The sequence below is a fragment of the Capra hircus genome, chromosome 29, assembly GCF_001704415.2.
Source record: "Capra hircus breed San Clemente chromosome 29, ASM170441v1, whole genome shotgun sequence".
Taxonomy (NCBI): Eukaryota; Metazoa; Chordata; class Mammalia; order Artiodactyla; family Bovidae; genus Capra; species Capra hircus.
The window spans coordinates 23,888,324-23,906,967 of record NC_030836.1 but is presented as its reverse complement, the minus strand read 5'-3'; the positions used below and the strand labels follow the sequence as shown (position 1 = coordinate 23,906,967).

At 35.4% G+C, this 18,644-nt stretch overlaps 1 protein-coding gene across 1 annotated transcript in view; it reads left to right on the top strand.

The window, feature by feature from the left end:
• The window catches only part of PRMT3 (protein arginine methyltransferase 3), a 135,797-nt gene that overhangs the window by 41,538 nt on the left and 75,615 nt on the right, over positions 1-18,644 (top strand). The window contains exon 10 of the mRNA XM_018043427.1: positions 4,831-4,930. Within this exon, the coding sequence (XP_017898916.1) occupies positions 4,831-4,930 (100 nt within the window). The remainder of the gene's footprint in view (positions 1-4,830; positions 4,931-18,644) is intronic.

Sequence of the window (18,644 nt, the reverse complement as noted above, 5' to 3'; positions counted from 1 at the left end):
GTAGGTATGTGGTTTATTTTGGGGCTCTTTTCGGTTCTATTGACCCATGTCTGTTTTTGTGCCAATACTATGTAGTTTAATTATTTGTCTAGTTCTTTGAAAAATGTCATGGGTAATTTGATAGGGATCACATTAAATCTTTGGCTTGCTTTGGGTAGTATGACCATTTAACAATATTAGTTCTTCCAGTCCAAGAGCATGGGATATCCTTCCATTTTTTTTAAATTGTCTTCAGTTTCCTTTATCAGTGTTGTATAGTTCACAGTGTGTAAGTCTGTCACCTTGATCACATTTATTCCTCAGGATTTTATTTTTTTGATGCAGTTTCAAGAGTTTTTTTTTCCTATTTCAGTGTAAAGAAATGCAATTGGTTTTTGTATATTAATCTCCTGCTACCTTGCTGAATTTGTTTATCATTTCTAGTAGTTTTTGTGTGAAGGCTTTAGAGTTAAGTATCATATCATCTGTATATCATGACAGTTTTACCTCTTCCCTTCCAATTTGGATACCTTTTATTTCTTGTTTCATCGCTGTGGCTAGGACTTCTAATACTATGCTAAACAGAAGCAATGAGAGTGGACATTCTTGTCTTCTTCCTGTAGTCAGTTGGAAGGCTTTCAACTTTTCCACCATTGAGTATATGTTGGCTGTAGATTTCTCATAAATGGCTTTTATTATTTGAAATATGTTCTCTCTGTCACCACATTAATAAGAGTTTTATTGTGAAGTTATGTTGAATCTTTTTCAGATGCTTTTTCTCCATCTATTGAGATGATCATGTGGTTTTGTCTTGTCTTTAGTTGATGTGGTGTATCACATTGACTGATTTGAGTGTGTTGAAATATCCTTTTGACCCTGGGATGAATCCAGCTTGATCATGGCATATGATCTTTTTTATGTGTTTTTGGATTTAGTTTACTAATACTTTGTTGAAAATTTTTGCATCTGTATTCATTAAAGATATTGGCTTCTTTGATGAATTCATCAAAGATACTAGAGACCAAAATATGTATATATTAGGTATTCTGGCCTCTAATTATATATACATACATATATATATATTAGGTATTATCTTTGATTTTGATATTACTGTGTTAGAATGACTTTGGGAGTGCTCCCTCCACTTCAGTCTTTGGAAGAGTTTGAGAAGGATCAATGTAAATTCTTTTTTGTATGTTTGGTAGAATTCCTCAGTGAAGCCATCTGTTCCTGGACTTTTGTTTGCAGGGAATTTTTTATTATTGCAGATTCTATTTCACTTCTAGTGGTTGGTATTTCACTTCTTCAAATTATCTATTTCTTCCTGATTTAGTTTTGGTAGGCATGTATTTCTAGAAACTTGTCCATTTCTTCTAGGTTGTTCAGTTTGTTGGCATATAATTGTTCATAGTACAAAAACATAGTATGTAAAAATTGATTGTATTTCTGTAAAAAACATAAAACAAGACAGTGAAAATTAAAGCATATCAAAGTGTATTGCTAATATTTCTAACAACTTTTTAGACAATGCTAGGATGGTAAGTCACATTTAATGGAAAATTCATCCATGAAATGTATGTCCCCCAGTAGGTGCTGTGCATGAACTGTTTTAACAGCTTCTTCCCCAGTGTACCCTCTGACATTGGTCAGTATTTCCTTGTCATGTATTTCTCTGGTATCTTTCAACATTTTCTACAGTGATAATCTGCAAAGAAAAAGCCTGTGAAGATGCTCATGATCACCAGGATTTGAACCATTCCCTACAAAACTTATTAATAACTCAATAGAAATGTTTTCTGATTTCTTTTTTTTTTTTTTTGAGGATATTTTAAATATTTATTTTTGCCTGCACTGGGTCATTGTTGCTGTACATGGACTTTCCCTGGTTGTGGCAAGCAGGGGCTACTCTTCCTTGTGCATGGGCTTCTCATTGAGGTGACTTCTCTTGTTGCAGAGGACAAGCTCTAGGTGCACAGGTTTCCGTAGTTGCAGCATGCAAGCCCAGTAGTTGCAGCCTACAGTCTCTAGGTAGGTTGACTTCAGTAGTCATGATACATGGGTTTAGATGCTCTGCAGCATGTGGAATCTTCCCGAACCAGGGATCAAACCCATGTTACTGTATTGGCAGATGGATTCTGAACCACTGGACCATCAGAAAATGTATCTTAAGTAACAGTAAATGAATGCTGTCACCTTATAACTGAAAATAAAAAGGAATGTCCACTCTTACCAATTCTATTCAGCGTTGTCTCGGGGGATCTAAGAAGTGCCATAAATAACGTTTAAAGGAAGGCGATAAATGGCAGTAAATACAAAGGATTTGAAAGAAGTAAGACTCGTTACTCCCAAGTGACATGATCAAGTACATGTAGAATCCTAAGAAATCTGTAAAATAGCCGCTAAAACTGTGCTAAAGCTAAAACCTTTACAACAGTCAGAGGGACTCAGGGTCAAAATATGAAAATCAATTATGCTTCTGTTATTATCCATAAACAACTGGAAGTTGAAACTTAAGTACATACCATTACAATGCAATCAAAATCATTAAACATTTAGGGGTAAATTTAGCAAAATATGTTTATGTTCAAAGCATAAACACTAAAAAATGCAGAACGATACCATGAGCTGATCCTAAAATTCATATGGAAACACAAATGGCCTAGAATATCCAAAAGAATTTTAAAAGAAGAATGAAATTAAAGGATATATACAGTCAGACTTTGTGACTTAAAAGTATAAGAATCAACAAAGTGGTGTATTAGTGCAAGGATGTGCATCTAAATCTTGGGGCAGAATTGAAAGTCCAGAGATAAGCTTACACATCTGTGCTTAGCTGGTTTTTGACAATGATTCTGAAGTAATTCCATGGGTTGGTGAAACTTTTTCTTCAATAGAGTTGCAGCTATCACTCATGATAGTTTTTCTAACAAAGTTTTTTCATTATATATTTATATATGGGAAAAAAGATCATGATGATATATTGGAAAAATTAACTCAAAATGGAAACAAAAAATTTAGAAGAAAACATAGGTCAAAATACTTGATGTAGGCAAAGATTTCTTGGATATGAAAAGCAAAAGATAAATTGGTCTTTATTGAAATTAAAAACTTTAGCTTTTAAAACATATTACAGAAATAAAAGCCACAGGTTGGAAGAAAATATTCACTATTTTCTTCGAGAGTTTTTATCCAGAAATGTAAAGAACTTTTAAAATTCAAAAATAAGAATACAACTGGTCCAGTTTTTTAAATGGTTAAAATGTTTGAGCAAAAAATAGTAGGGGATTATGACTAGTAAGCATATGGAAAAAAGACTTGCATTAGGAAAGTTCAATTTTTAACCATAATGAGATCTTACCACACAGTTAATATTAAAAAGATACTATACTAAGTTTACAAGGATGTGAAACAATAGAAATGCTCACATGTTGTAAGAATGTAAAATCATATATGAACTTTGTGAAACAAACTGGCAATTTCTTAAAAAGTTCTATCACTTCCATTTAACTGAGTACTTCTGGTACATACATAAACATGTAGCAGCTGTATTCATTGTAGTCCAAAAGTGGAAATCCAGAAATCCATCGTCAGATGTGTGGATAGACAAAAAGTGTTTTATTTATATAGTAGGATACTACTCAACAGTAACTAGGGATCGAACTTCTAATATACAGAAAAATAGGCATGAATCTAAAAAGTACGCTTATTGAAAGAAGCCAGACACAAAGGAGTACATTCAATATGATCTGTTTATATAAAACTGCAAGATACAAATCATAATGTGTAGTAAAAGAAAGAAATTAATAGTTACCTGTGGATAGTAGAGTTTTGTGGGAAAGGGCATTGATGAATCTTTTTGAGAAAATTGTAATATTCTACATAAAATAATCTATATGATGATGGTGGCCACTCAGGTCTCTCTCTTTTTTTTTTTAGTTCAAAAAAATTTACCCTTAAAAATGCATTTAATTTTATGTATGTAATACTTCAGTGAAATTTACAGAAGGAGAATCCCTCCATTGTTTGCAGAAAAAAAACGTTTGTAATTCAGATATACAGCCTTTGAAGACTGTAAATTTATTTAACTAGATACAAACTTAGTAGCTTAATTTTAGCTTTTTGAAATTATCTGTGTTATTTATTTGAAATTGCAAAGGGAAGGGATGAAAAATACATGCTAATCTTATGACCAGGGATATAAAAGTATCTAATGAATGCTGTTGGACAAAGTTAAATAATTTATGATGGGAGGAAAGTGTCAAGTTTATGTAACATGCAGTATATTGTTATTCATGATAATACCTTGCTGTTACATAGTGCTAGAGGATGTGTACATAGCTTTCACAAATACCTCATCCTCATAATAGACTGTTAGTAGAAGTGTTAATAGTTTAGGAACGTATCTCTTTCTGTTTTATACATGATTTGTTGAAAATCACTTAGCTGACAAGTACTAGAGGACCTGGAATTCAGAGTAAAGCTTCTGGCCCTAACTCTTTGCTATGGCAAACTACTTCCCTTTAAAATATACTTTTGTTATCTGGTCTGTTTCCACCTGTCCTTTTAAAAAACTTTTATTTTTGGCTTTATTGACATGTATTCTTAATAGCATTTGAGTTTCTTTTCATGCTGTACTTTTAAACACTGGTTCAGCTGTATTGTGTTATTAACCACAAACATTCTTGGGGATTCATGAAGTGACCAAAGAGCGATTGTAATGCTGGGGAATAAGAAAACTTTGAACAAACATACTTTGAGTTCTATAAAGTAATAAGAACAGTTGCCAAGAATTTTTGTAGTTTGACTAGTTTTCAGAATTTGTTTTAATTTGTCCATTATGGCATTTTTCAGATTAAATAAACTTGAAGATACTATTACACTAATTAAAGGAAAAATTGAAGAAGTTCGTCTTCCTGTAGAAAAAGTGGATGTTATTATATCTGAATGGATGGTAAGTGTTTCCACACAAAACTACTTTCATTAATTTTTTTTTAAAGGCAATGAATAAAGTAGCAAGTATTCTGTATTTTATTATATTTGATAAATGGCAGAATGAGCATTATTTTAAAAACAGCTGCAGTGTTTTTATGGTAGTTTATTCTGCAGTGGCACTTATTTACTGGCAATTTGTAATCTTTAAGAAGAGAATATATTATCTTTTTTTAATTTTAAAGTCATAATACTACTTTCGAGATTTGTTGAGACCTAACTATGTTTGCCTAAAAGCCTACAAGGATTCTTTAAGGATTTACTAAGACTGTTCATGTCAAAATAATGTGGTGTTGCTACTGTTGTTGTCATATTGAATAGCCTATCTTTCTGATCTCTTTGGTCATGTGCCCTATACCGCATAAAGTGAAAGTGAAGTCGCTCAGTTGTGACTCCTGGCGACCCCATGGACTGCAGCCTACCAGGCTCCTCCGTCCATGAGATTTTCCAGGCAAGAGTACTGGAGTGGGTTGCCATTGCCTTCTCCGTGAGTTATTGAAGTGAAGTCGCTCATTCGTGTCCGACTCTTTGCGACCTTGTGGACTGTAGCCCACCAGGCTCCTCCGTCCATGGGATCCTCCAGGCAAGAAAACTGGAGTGGGTTGCCATTTCCTTCTCCACCTATACCACATAAAATAGTATTTATTGGCATTATTAAAATAATGAAATAAAGGTATATTATTATATAGCTTTATAGTTTGCTTTTTAAACCACAAATCAAGGTCAGAGTGTTTAAAGTGTCTATAAAGTAAAATTAATGGTATTTGTCAACTGATTTGGCCTGTTGATATGCTACTTCTATTAAGACAAGTATATAGTAGTTCTGGATAACTATTTGGAAAGTATTAAGGTTTTTTTTAAAGAAACTGTATTTGATACCTGTATTTTAATTAAATGAATTTATCAAAACTTCTTGGAAAGATTGAGTTTTGCTTTATAATTATCTATAAATTTTAAATAACAATTCTAGCAAAATAGCTAGAATTAGGGCACTTTTAGATTTAGTGTCGTGATTTCAGTTCAGAGCCTGTGACAGTCACTGTTCTTGGCAGTTTCTCTTTTGCATCTAAAACAGTATGTTGAGTTTTTTCATGCTAAGGTTGTCTTTTAACAATTCTTGATCGTAATACTCTTGTTCTTCTTAACAAAGTAATGTGTATCAGTACTCTGATTTCCCTTAAAAATTGAGTGAGAAGGAATGAATTTAGTTACATCTAACTGAAAACCTAACACCTCTTTAAAGACTACAGAAAGGTGCTTTGGGAAAGTGCATTTGAGGCATCTGCCTGACAGCAGCTTAAGTAGTTTGTACTAAGTGTTGCCTAATGTAGTCCTTATTTCTCTAAGGATCATTTTATTTTTCTTGGGAAATGCATCTTTTAAATTACCCCCAGATTACACTGTAAGCAAACTAAAAAAAGACCTTACTAAAACTTCCTGTCACCTCAGTTAACCAGCTGATAGTTCTTGACCAGGCTACCAGAATTATCCTTCTGGATATTGATGTTTCAGGAACTTTGAAACTTGAAACACTGTCTAGAAGTATTAATTGTCATTCAGTCGCTCAGTCATGTCTGACTTTTTGCAACCCCATGGACTGCAGCACACCAGGCTTCCCTCCTTCGCTGTCTGCGGGAGTTTGCTCAAACTCATACCCATTGAGTTGGTGATGCCATCCAACCATCTCATCCTCTGTCCTCGCCTTCTCCTGCCCTCAGTCTTTCCCAGTGTCAGAGTCTTTCCCAGTGAGTCTGCTCTTCACATCAGGTGGCCAAAGTATATGAGTTTCAGCTTCACCATCAGTCCTTCCAATGAATATTCAGGACTGATTTCCTTTAGGTTGGACTGGTTTGATCTTGCAGTCCAAGGGACTCTCAAGAGAAGTATTAATATGAAATTGAAATCTTAGAGCCAGTTGCTGCTGCTGCTAAGTCGCTTTAGTCGTGTCTAACTCTGTGTGACCCCAGAGATGGCAGCTCACCAGGCTCCTCCATCCCTGGGATTCTCCAGGCAAGAACACTGGAGTGGGTTGCCATTTCCTTCTCCAATGCAGGAAAGTGAAAAGTGAAAGTGAAGTCGCTCAGTCGTGTCTGACTCTTAGCGACCCCATGATTGGTATAATAACAAAAACCTGACTAGGTTGAGGGAATTTATGAGATTGTCACGATTATGATGTGAGCTTTATTGAAAGCTGTGCTGGTCTTGGGCTTGTTTCCCTAAGACTCATTTTACACCCTTCTGTTTTCTGCTGTCTAATGGAGATGGGCTAACACTGCAGGTGGCTTTTCCTCGGCTCCTGTGACAGCCAACTTCAGTTGGGCTTGGGAAATCTAATGGGAGAAATATCAATAACCTCAGATATGCAGATGACACCACCCTTATGGCAGAAAGTGAAGAGGAACTAAAAAGCCTCTTGATGAAAGTAAAAGTGGAGAGTGAAAAAGTTGGCTTAAAGCTCAACATTCAGAAAACAAAGATCATGGCATCCGGTCCCATCACTTCATGGGAAATAGATGGGGAAACAGTGGAAACAGTGTCAGACTTTATTTTTGGGGGCTCCAAAATCCCTGCAGATGGTGACTGCAGCCATGAAATTAAAAGACACTTGCTGCTTTGAAAGGAAAGTTATGACCAACCTAGATAGCATTATTAAAAAGCAGAGATTGGGGACAGGAGGAGAAGGGGACGACAGAGGATGAGATGGCTGGATGGCATCACTGACTCAATGGACGGGAGTCTGAGTGAACTCCAGGAGTTGGTGATGGACAGGGAGGCCTGGCGTGCTGCGATTCATGGGGTCACAAACAGTCGGACATGACTGAGTAACTGAACTGAACTGAATGGGAGATTTATGAAAGGAGAAGCCAGGGCATTTTCTTTTTTTTGCCTCTGGTAGTGTTGCTGGCAGAAATTGTTTCTTTTGTGGCTCTAGTTACTACCTGACAAACCTCTCATAATTCCCGCATCCACTGTGTGACCCTGACCCTGGGCTCTTGTTCCAGTACTTTTTTATTTTGGGGGTTTGGTCAGGAATGATCTCTGCCTCTATCAGGAAGGCAGTCACATAAGCAATAGAGTCACTGGAACCCGAGATGAAAAGGGTGCATTCTTTGCAACCAAGATGCTTTCAGAAACCCTTCAGAAAGGGAAAAAAATACATGTGTCCAGCATGTGATGGCTAAGAAATTTCTTTTTCTCTGCACAAAGGTGTAATTTTAGAGTTTGCATTATCTTGTTGTCAGCCTTTCCTTGTATGCATCAGTGAGGTTGGTGTCTAGCAGATTTGTTAAACACGTTAGAGGGAGCATTTGACACTGTAACTTACAGCAGTTATAGAGTCATCTTTGTGGCTTGGCAATATCATTGATAATATATTCTAGATCCTCTCCTAACTTTGGTACACATATTAGAATTTCTGAGCCTGGATGCTGGAAAATTCTAATTACGTAACTAAACAAGAAGCAAGTATGCTTCCTAAAATACAGCCAACATTTTTTCAGATATTCCTACTTAAACCCAAGTTGTTTAAACAGTTATTTTTAAAGCCACGTTTTCTTGAACCAGCATTTTAGAATTAAAATACCTTGCATAGAATCCTGTCTTTGGAAGTTTCTGTTTTTTTTTTTTTACACACAGCAGTAGTGATGCAAAAATTAGAATAATTCAAATTTAAACTATGGCATAGTGTTTTTTTTTCTTTTTTAAAGTGTTTTGAACCAGAAAGAACCAAAAAAAAAACCAAAACAATGTACCTTGAAGAATTGGACACAGATGTTTAATGAACTTGTAATCCAATATAGCAATGTAGGCGTCATATATTGTAGAGATGTTCATCTGTTTGCTTCGACTATGGTCCACTAACTGTTTCATGGCTTAATTTAGATATGTTTTTTGTCTGCAGATGTTCATGAACTTTGCTTTTATTTTGTGAGATGTTCTCAGATAAGAATGTGTTTTTAAAATCCAAATCATTGTTGTTAGCGTGTCATTTAATAAACTTGCCTCTTAGATTTACGAATTTCCATATTTAGGCCTCTCTTTAATTTTTACATTTTTATTTTTATTGAATGAAATTTCTAAATAGATAAAATTGTTATCGGTTAAATAGAAAGTTTAATTTCTATAGATGTTACTATGCATGCCTATGAATATCTGTTCTCATATTTTACATTTTATTGTACCAATAGAGCCATTCTTTATGACCTGTCATTTCTGATGGCCTAATAATGCTGTTCAAAGTAAGCATACTTGATTCTTGTCCTATGAGCCAGTAAGCCCAGATAGACTGATTTGATGTTGTTGTTTGCCATCTAGGCGTTCAGCATGTTCTCCTTACAAATGTTTACATAGATAAGATCGTGGCACTGCATAATACAATTGCCAGAGATGAATCTTGTTTGGACATGTTATTTTCTGTCATCAGGACCATCAGCAAAATTATACATTAGGTGAACTTTTAAGTTACATTGTCACGATCACGTACTATATACATTAAAATCGTCCTTTGTGATTTTTCTGTCTGGGCTTGCTTTTCACAGAAATGACCTAAAATTTTCTCAGCTTTCCCATCCCATTTTACCAGCACCGGTGTCTGTGTAGTGTGCATGCATGTACCGCCCACACCCACAATAATGGGGTACCTTTCCTTCACATTTAATGCTCTTTATTGTTGCTAAATAGCTTTTCAGGGTTTTATCACTTTAGACTTTATCACTTAGAAACATGACTTGTCATTTGGTTTATCAACACTGTAGAATCTGGGCCGTGAAGCGTGTCATAGGTTACATTTTCAACTGTTGAAATGTTTTTGTTGTTTTTAGTTTGGTCTGGCAGTGAAGCCATGCTATGTCAGCCAACTGCCATGAAGATTAGGTGGCCTTTCCTGATTTCTCTTCTTACCTTAAATGATGTAATAATTATGTAAGTAGTTTAGTAAGTTAGATAAGCTAAATTAATCTTAGTGTTAGGGAAAGTATAAGAGATTGATTCGCAACACAAATTTTTAATTGTATAGGTACATTTTTGCCTTTCCAGTCCTTGATAAGAAATATGCTTATGACCTGAATTTAAGGATTTTTTTAGTCGTCTTTTTTTTCTCTTTTATGTATATTACTCTGAAAATTTTAAGCAAAATAAAATTGTCTATGTCTAGTATGTATTTTGTTTACTTAAAAGTAGACATAATCTAATGTCCAATGGTTCAAGATAAGGAATGTAAGATGTAACTTTCAACTATATTCTCTGGTCAATCTTTCCCCTTATTTTTCTTATTTTTTTGTTGTTCCATCAGAGAAAAAGTCATCTTTTCATTGCCCAACTTCTGGTATTTTTTAAAATCAATCAGTATGATAATAATTAAACAAACAAATGCTTGCTTAATCACTTCAGTCGTGTCTGACTCTGTGCACCCCTTTGGACTGCAGCCTGCCAGGCTCCTCTGTCCATGGGATTCTCCAGGCAAGAATACTGGAGTGGGTTGCCATGCCCATGTGTCCTGCATTGGCAGGCATGTTCTTTACCATTGGGAAGCCAATAAACGCTTCAAAATAAAAAATAAGGTAAATTGTTGCATAAAATTAATTGTAAAATATGTTCTTTTGATTACAGAGACTACTGTTGTTTTAATGTCCTTTATTTCTCTTTCTAAAATCATGTTATTATTTATATTTTTGACAAATAATCTGTCTTTTAATGGGATATACTGATGATGAGAGAAATCTGTGTTAGCAGATTGACATTTCATTTGATGTGTTCTACCTTCCCTGTCTGGCAACTTGCCACAATTTCTGCACGACTCATTTCAGACATCACCTCACCTGTGCAGCTTTCCTTTTTTGCACCTTGATCACATAAATCTCTTTCCCCCTTCCTTTGCAATTTAGTTTAAGCTCCTATTATATACTTTTACAGTGTATTAGTATTAATTGTTCATAAACCTTTCTCCATTCTCTGAGATTGGGAACCAGGATTTACTTGATATGGTCAGAATTTGTCAAAGGGATCAGTATGAGTAAATGATGAGAGAATATATAAGAGAACTTTTCCAGACAGAAATTCACTGGCCACAGACACAATCTTATTTATAATTTTCTATACATCCGAGGAAGGCACAGATGAAACAGAGTTAAGGATATTTATTGCTCTAGAGTCAGACGCCTGAATTCTTGGTGCTCTTTTGCTGCATCTTGGTTCGTTACCTTGGGTATATTACTGAACCTGTCTGTGCCTCAGTTTCCTTCTCTCTAAAATGAAGGCAGCAATTGTACTTACTTTATAGGGGTTTTGTGAGGATTAAATGAATTAATACATGGAAATTTCATAAAACATTCTGGCACATAATATGCTATGCTAAGTCGCTTCAGTCATGTCCAACCCTGTGCGACTCCATGGAGCCCACCAGGCTCCTCTGTCCACAGGATTCTCCAGGCAAGAGTACTGGAGTGGGTTGCCATTTCCTTCTCCTTACACCCTAGAGAACAGACTAAAATGGTAAAATATGGAAAGATAAAGTTGAAATAATAGAGATTCTTTGCTCACTCTTCATATGCCTCCAATGCGGGAGACCCGAGTTCGATCCCTGGGTTGGAAAGATCCCCTGGAGAAGGAAATGGCAATCCACTCCAGTATTCTTGCCTGGAGAATCCCATGGATGGAGAAGCCTAGTAGGTTACAGTCCACAGTGTCACAAAGAGTCGGACACGACTGAGCAACTTCACCTTCACCCTTCACCTTCGTACTCCTTAGTTAAACCTCACTCTCATGTCTCTCAGCAGGTAGGGCCTTTTTATTTTAAAAATTATACTGTCAAGGATTTTTATCTTACTGTAGCCAAAATTAAGAAATATCCAGGATATCAGAATATCAAAAAAATTCTTTTACATATCATTAACCTCCAACCATAGTTTGTCACTCTGGCCCTCTGGCCCTTTATCTACATTTTATACACACATACACGTATGCATAAATGTGCATATAGAGAGAAGGCTAGAATATATTTTTATATTTACATAGAAATAAGCATTCATTTATTATACAAATAAATCAAAACTAACCTACCTTAGACTCTTACAGCTTGGAAATTCTATGACTGATCAATTTATAACAACCCCTATTTAAAATTTTTCAAGACTATGCTGGGCTAAAAAGTCTAAAAATTGGTTTATCAAGGCACCTACTGTAGTATGGCTAGATACAGGGCACCTAGTGAAATCTGGATTTCTGAAAAAAATAACAAATAATTTCGTACTGTAGGTATGTCTAAAATCCAGATTTTGCTAGGCATCCTATATTTTTATTTGCTAAACGTGACAACACTAACCTACGGGCTCCTATAAAGATATCCCTTCCAATAAAAGAAAAAAAAAATTATTGGCATTTCTTGCTATGTCAAACAGAAATGAGCCAGTATATATTACAATGCCAAAATTCAGTGTGAAACTCAACCACATTAAATCAATAGTTTCTGATTATGATTAATTCTCTTTTGAAAAATAGCTTAAGTTTTTTAAAATTCTAAGGGAAAAAAGGCGTGATTTTTTAAAAAGTCAGCAAGCTATATATTTCTCAGTAATAAACACAAAAAGTATATTGAAACTATATTTCCATATGAATATAAATATTAGGTATTCAGTTGTTACCTTGAGAAGTTGTTGAGGTAGACCAGCTATTTATTCACAGGCACCATGAAGTATAAAAGTGGCAAATCATGACATCTGTTTAATTCAGTACATGCCCTCATGTTCATATAGACGAATTACCTCACAGGATTACTTGTCAAAGACACACGGAGGGACTCCAGGTACGTGAAGAGTCTCTCATCTGCAGACCCCATCTTCAGTTCATAGATGAATTCCTGAGGTGAGATCTGTCGATTACTCTTAAGACTTCATTTTGAAAGTTGTACAAACTTTTAAGGACTCTGTAACTAAAGAATGAGCTGCTTGAGTAGATTATTCAGTTAATAAAAGCTGGAAATGATAATATATGTGAAATCAGGAATATTAATACTTGAGGGAAGAGCATACTTGGTGCTTCTCTCTTGGCTTTTGAGCCCTTTGTAAAAGCAGAAGACCCTCTATTTCCATGGCTAGTATTTACTAATTGACTCTGCCTATAATGAATGCAAAGAAATACAAACATTAGCTGATGAATGTGGATTATTGGGGGTGGGATTTTTTATATTTTTCTTCATATTAAAATGTGTTATATGTATATTTCAAGAATAATTATCAGTTTGCTGCTCTGTAAATAAATTAGAAGCTCTTGCCTGGAAAATCCCATGGGTGGAGGAGCCTGGAAGGCTGCAGTGAAGAGTCGGACACGACTGAGCGACTTCCCTTTCCCTTTTCACTTTTCATGCATTGGAGAGGGAAATGGCAACCCACTCCAGTGTTCTTGCCTGGAGAATCCCAGGGACGGGGGAGCCTGGGGTCTGCGGTCTATGGGATCGCACAGAGTCGGACACGACTGAAGCGACTTAGCAGCAGCATACTAATATTACATGATTATTTCAGGTAAAGTACAAAATATACATTCAATAGGCTTTTTTTTTAGTATTTGAAATATTAACAAATAGTTACAGTACTTGAATACTGAATCAGAAATTGTGGTTTGTAAGTATTTTTTTCCTTAAATTTTTTTCTTTATTCTGAATTAAGAATAAAATGAAAACAGTAAAAATATAGTTAAGACTAGGTCAGTTTTATAATCTTTACCTGTGTTCTTACTTGCATTCTTAATCGCTCCCCAGCCTCTCCTTTATTTCATATTTGTTTAGATTAAAATTTAGATCACACTCTGCAGCCATTTTATTTGTTACTCTAGAGAGGAGGCTGCTTTATAATCTTAAAAGCTATAGGAGAAATTTAACCCTCTGGGGCTTGAGACCAAATGTAAGTGAAAATATTTAGTCCTTTAAACAAAGTGTTTATATTGAAACACTTATGTATTGTGGATGAAGTTTTTGCTTTTGAAATATATTTTAGATGTTTTGTATCTCTTTCATCAAAGTTGTGGAAGTGGCAGTTACCAAGAGATTCTGTGCTCATACATGATTGGATTGGGTTTATTTGTTTTTGGCTCTCCATAATTCCCTGTGCCATGTTGCATTCTACTTGTGCTTAAGTCCTGTATGCATTACTTTTAAAAAAAAATCAATAAGTTGTAAATTATTTTAATTATGAAGGTAAAGGGCGTAAGTTACTCAGGAGTATGAATCAACTGTCCTTACAAAAATTTTTCAGTATATTAGACAGAGAACAGGAAGTTTTTGTTAATTTTGATTTCAAACTCTAAAATTGTATAACAATTAAAAAAAATTTTTTTTCAATAATACTGTTTACCTTTGCCAGGGAATGAAAGTAAGCTCCTAAAATTTAACAGTTTGCATTTGCAAGCAGATGGGTGTTCATTACAAGCTCTGTTTCATGTAACTGAGTTGGCTTAGTCATAATTATTATAATAATTAATATGAAGTAGTTCTACTTAAGGATTATCCTGGGACAGATATTTGATTCACATGCCATGAGTAATCATATAAATTCCACCAGTTTATAATAAATAATCTTGCTCCAGTGCTTCACAACATGGATTTAGAAAACCCCTAATCATGTGATTGAGAAATGACAAATTATATCTTTATGAAGCTTCAAGGGGGGGGCATCATCATCATTTTTGTGGAGCGAAATACAAAATTCTCACAGCCTCTTAAAACACCTACCTTTCATACTTTTTTGAGCCCTTACAGAGCTGATTTTAGTTAAGTACTCCCTAATTCCTTGGAATTTCAGTTCATTCTCTTGCGCTATTCTTAGTACTTCGAGGGACAAGTTAAAGAAGCCATGATTTTCATTACCTTAGGAGGTGGGTCATAGAGGATCTTCTTGTGATTTATGTCCAAGTGTGTTCTGTTTATGTTTCTCTCTAATAGTTTTATAGTTTCTGGTCTTACCTTTAGGTCTTCAATCCATTTTGAGTTTATCTTTGTGTATGGTGTTAGGAAATGTTCTAATTTAATTCTTTTACACGTAGTTGTCCAGTTTTCCCAGCAGTACTTATTGAAGAGACTATGTTTTTTCCATTGTCTTAACATATTCTTATTATATATCTTATAATATATTCTTATTCTTAATATATCCTCCTTTGTCAAAGACATGTTGCCCCTAGGTATGTGAATTTATCTCTGGGCTTTCTATCTTGTTCCATTGGTCTGTATTTTGTTTTGTGCCAGTACCGTACTCTCCTGATGACTGTAGCTTTGTAGTATAGTCTGAAGTCATGAAAACCAACTTGGTTCTTCTTTCTCAAGGTTGCTCTGGATGTTTGTGGTTTTTTGCATTTCCATACAAATTGGTAAATTTTTGTTCTAGCTCTGTGAAAAAAATGCCATTGTAATTTGATAGGGATTGCACTGAATCTGTAGACTGGTTTGGGTAGTAGTCATTTTCACAATATTGATTCTTCCAATCCAAGAACATCGTATGTCTCTCTACCTGTTCATTCATGTCTTATAGTTTTCTGTATACAGCTCTTATGTCTCCATAGATAGGTTTATTCCTCAGTTCAGTTCAGTCACTCAGTTGTGTCTGACTGTCTGCGACCCTATGGGCTGCAGTACTCCGGGCTTCCCTGTCCACCACCAGTTCCCAGAGCTTACTCAGACTCATGTCCATCAAGTTGGTGATGCCATCCAACCATCTCATTCTCTGTCGTCCCCTTCTTCCACTTTCAGTCTTTCCCAGCATCAGGGTCTTTTCCAAGGAGTCAGTCATTTGCATCAGGTGGCCAAAGTATTGGAGCTTCAGCTTCAGCATCAGTCTTTCCAGTGAATATTCAGGACTGATTTCCTTTAGGATCTCCTTGCTGTCCAAGGGACTCTCGAGTCTTCAACACCACAGTTCAGAAGCATCAGTTCTTCGGCGCTCAGCTTTCTTTATAGTCCAGCTCTTCTAGGTATCGTTTTTTGGTTGTTGCAGTGGTGAGTGGGTTGATTTCCTTAATTTCTCTTTCTGATTTTTCATTGTTAGTGTCTAGGAATGCAAAGGATTTTTGTGTACTGATTTTGTATCCTGGGACTTTACTGTATTCACTGATTAGCTCTAGTAATTTTCTGACAGTATCTTTAGGTTTTTCTCTGTATAGTATCATGTCATCTGCAGAGTTTTACTTCTTAAAAAAAATTGCAGCAAAGGAAGGCAAAAAACAAGATAAAAAGGCACCCCTCAGAATGGGAGGATATAATTACAAATGAAGCAGTTGACAGAGGATTAATCTCCAAAATATATAAGCAGCTCATGTAGTTCAGTATCAGAAAAACAAACAACCCAGTCAAAAAATGGGCAGAAGACCTCAACAGACATTTCTCTAAAGAAGACATACAGATGGCTGATAAACACATGAAAAGATGCTCAAGATTGCTCATTATTAGATAAATGGAAATCAAAATTACAACAGGTTTAAATGAGCTTATAGCTCATTTCAGCATTGTCTTCTGTAAAATTTCTGTTCATTTCTTTTGCTTATCATTCTGTTTGTGACTTTTGTCTTTTTATTTTCTGAAAGAGTTTCTTATCTATTACAATTATCAAACTGTTACTTGGCCTACTCTGTCTTTTGCTTCTCTTTATTTTGAGGCACATAATAGAATGTTTCTTTCTGTCTCCTTTGAAGTTAGATATGGCCCTGTGACTTCCCTGATCCCTGAGTGATTATAATAAGCAATGTTTCTTGTCAATCTGTCATATCGGAAAGAAGTCTGTTTTGGTTTTAGTTGGTTGTTTGAGTGTTTGTTAGTGCAGAATAACCTAGCTTGTCTTGACAGATACATTATTCTCTATCAATTATATTTGTTGGCAGTGTGTGGCTTGTCATTTTTCTCTTTTTTTGGTGTAATTTGATGAATAGACGTTCTTAATTTTGTGTATCAAATTTATCAAACTTTATGGTTTGAGTTTTTTGTATCTTGTTTTAGTAAATCTTTCTAAAATTACCATTGTATATTTATTAGACTTCTCCATTTTCCATGCCCCTTCACCTCTTTCATATGTTTTGGCTTTCTGAACTGCACTCTGGATAATTTTTCAGTCCACCTGGTTTTTTCTGAAGTTATTTTTCACAGTCTGTTAAACTCATCCGTTTTTTATATCCTCTTCTAGATTTTTATTTTTAATTGAAGGATTGTTTGATTTACAATATTGTGCTATTTACAATACGTGTGTTATTTACAATATTGTGTTACTTTCAGCATGGTGATTCATGATTTTTGCAGATTATATTCCATTACAGGTTATTATAAGATAATGGGTATAATTCATCTGATATATAGCATTTCCTTGTTGCTTATGTATCTGGTGGCTCATATGGTAGAGAATTTGCCTGCCAATGCAGGAGACCTGAGTTCGATCCCTGGTTCAGGAAGATCCCCTGGAGAAGGAAATGGCAACCCACTCCAGTATTCTTGCCTGGACAACTCCGTGGACAGAGGAGCCTGGTGGGCTACAGTCCATGGGGTCACAAAGAGTCAGACTTGACAGTGACTAACACTTCACAATTTGTATCGGTTAATCTGTACCCCTAATTTGTCCCTTTTCCTTTTTCTCTCTTTGGTGATCGCAAGTTTGTGAGTCTATTTCTGTTGTGCATATATATTCATTTGTGCTATTTTTTAGGTTCCACGGATAGATGATATTATATAGTATTTGTCTTTCTCTGACATTTCACTAAGCATAAAATTCTCTAGGTCTGTTCACGTTGCTGCAAATGGCAGTGTTTCACTATTTTTTATGGCTGAGTAATATTCGTGTGTGTGTGTTTCACATCTTCCTAGGCCAGTCATCTAGTGCTGGGCACTTCAATTGCTTCTGTGTCTTATTGTTCAGTCTCTAAGTCATGTCTGATATTTGCAACCCCATGCACTGCAGCACTCCAGGCTTCCCTGTCCTTCACAGTCTATGTCTGAAGTATTACAAATAGTGCTGCTATGAACATTGGGGTATATGTATCCTGTTCATTTAGTGTTTCTGTTTTTTTCCGGATATACACCCAGGAGTGGAATTGCTGGATCTTATGGTAGTTCTTTTTGTGATTTAAGGAACCTCCAGTCTGTTTTGTATAATGGCTTTACCAATGTACATTCCCAGCAACAGTGTAGAAGGGTTCCCTTTTCTTCACATCCTCTTCAGCATTTGTTATTTGTAGACTTTTTGATGATAGCCATTGTAACAGATGTGAGTGATGTTTATTTCATTGTGGTTTTGATTTGCATTTCTCTAATAATTAGCAACATTGAACATCTTTTCATGTGCTTGTTAGCCATCTATATGTCTTATTTGGAAAAATATCTATTCAGGTCTTCTGCCCATTTTTAAATTGGATTTGTTTGTTTTAATTCTTCAGTTCTTATAAAACTGAATCATATAAACTAGTCACGGATTTAGTACTCAGAAGTAACCACTTACCCCATCACAACATTTTACTCTACTCCATGTGGCTTTAGTGGGGTTGTCATGGTGGAACACTCTCCCCTTCCTTTCCTCCCTTTTTCTGTTCTCAGGATCTTAATTGGAATTCAAAACAGGAAAAAAATTTCCCCAGCAGTGTTTGACTTAAAGATTTTAGAATTCATTGAAAATGATCTCTTAGATTCATTATTTCATTAGAAATTGCAAAATTGTGGTATT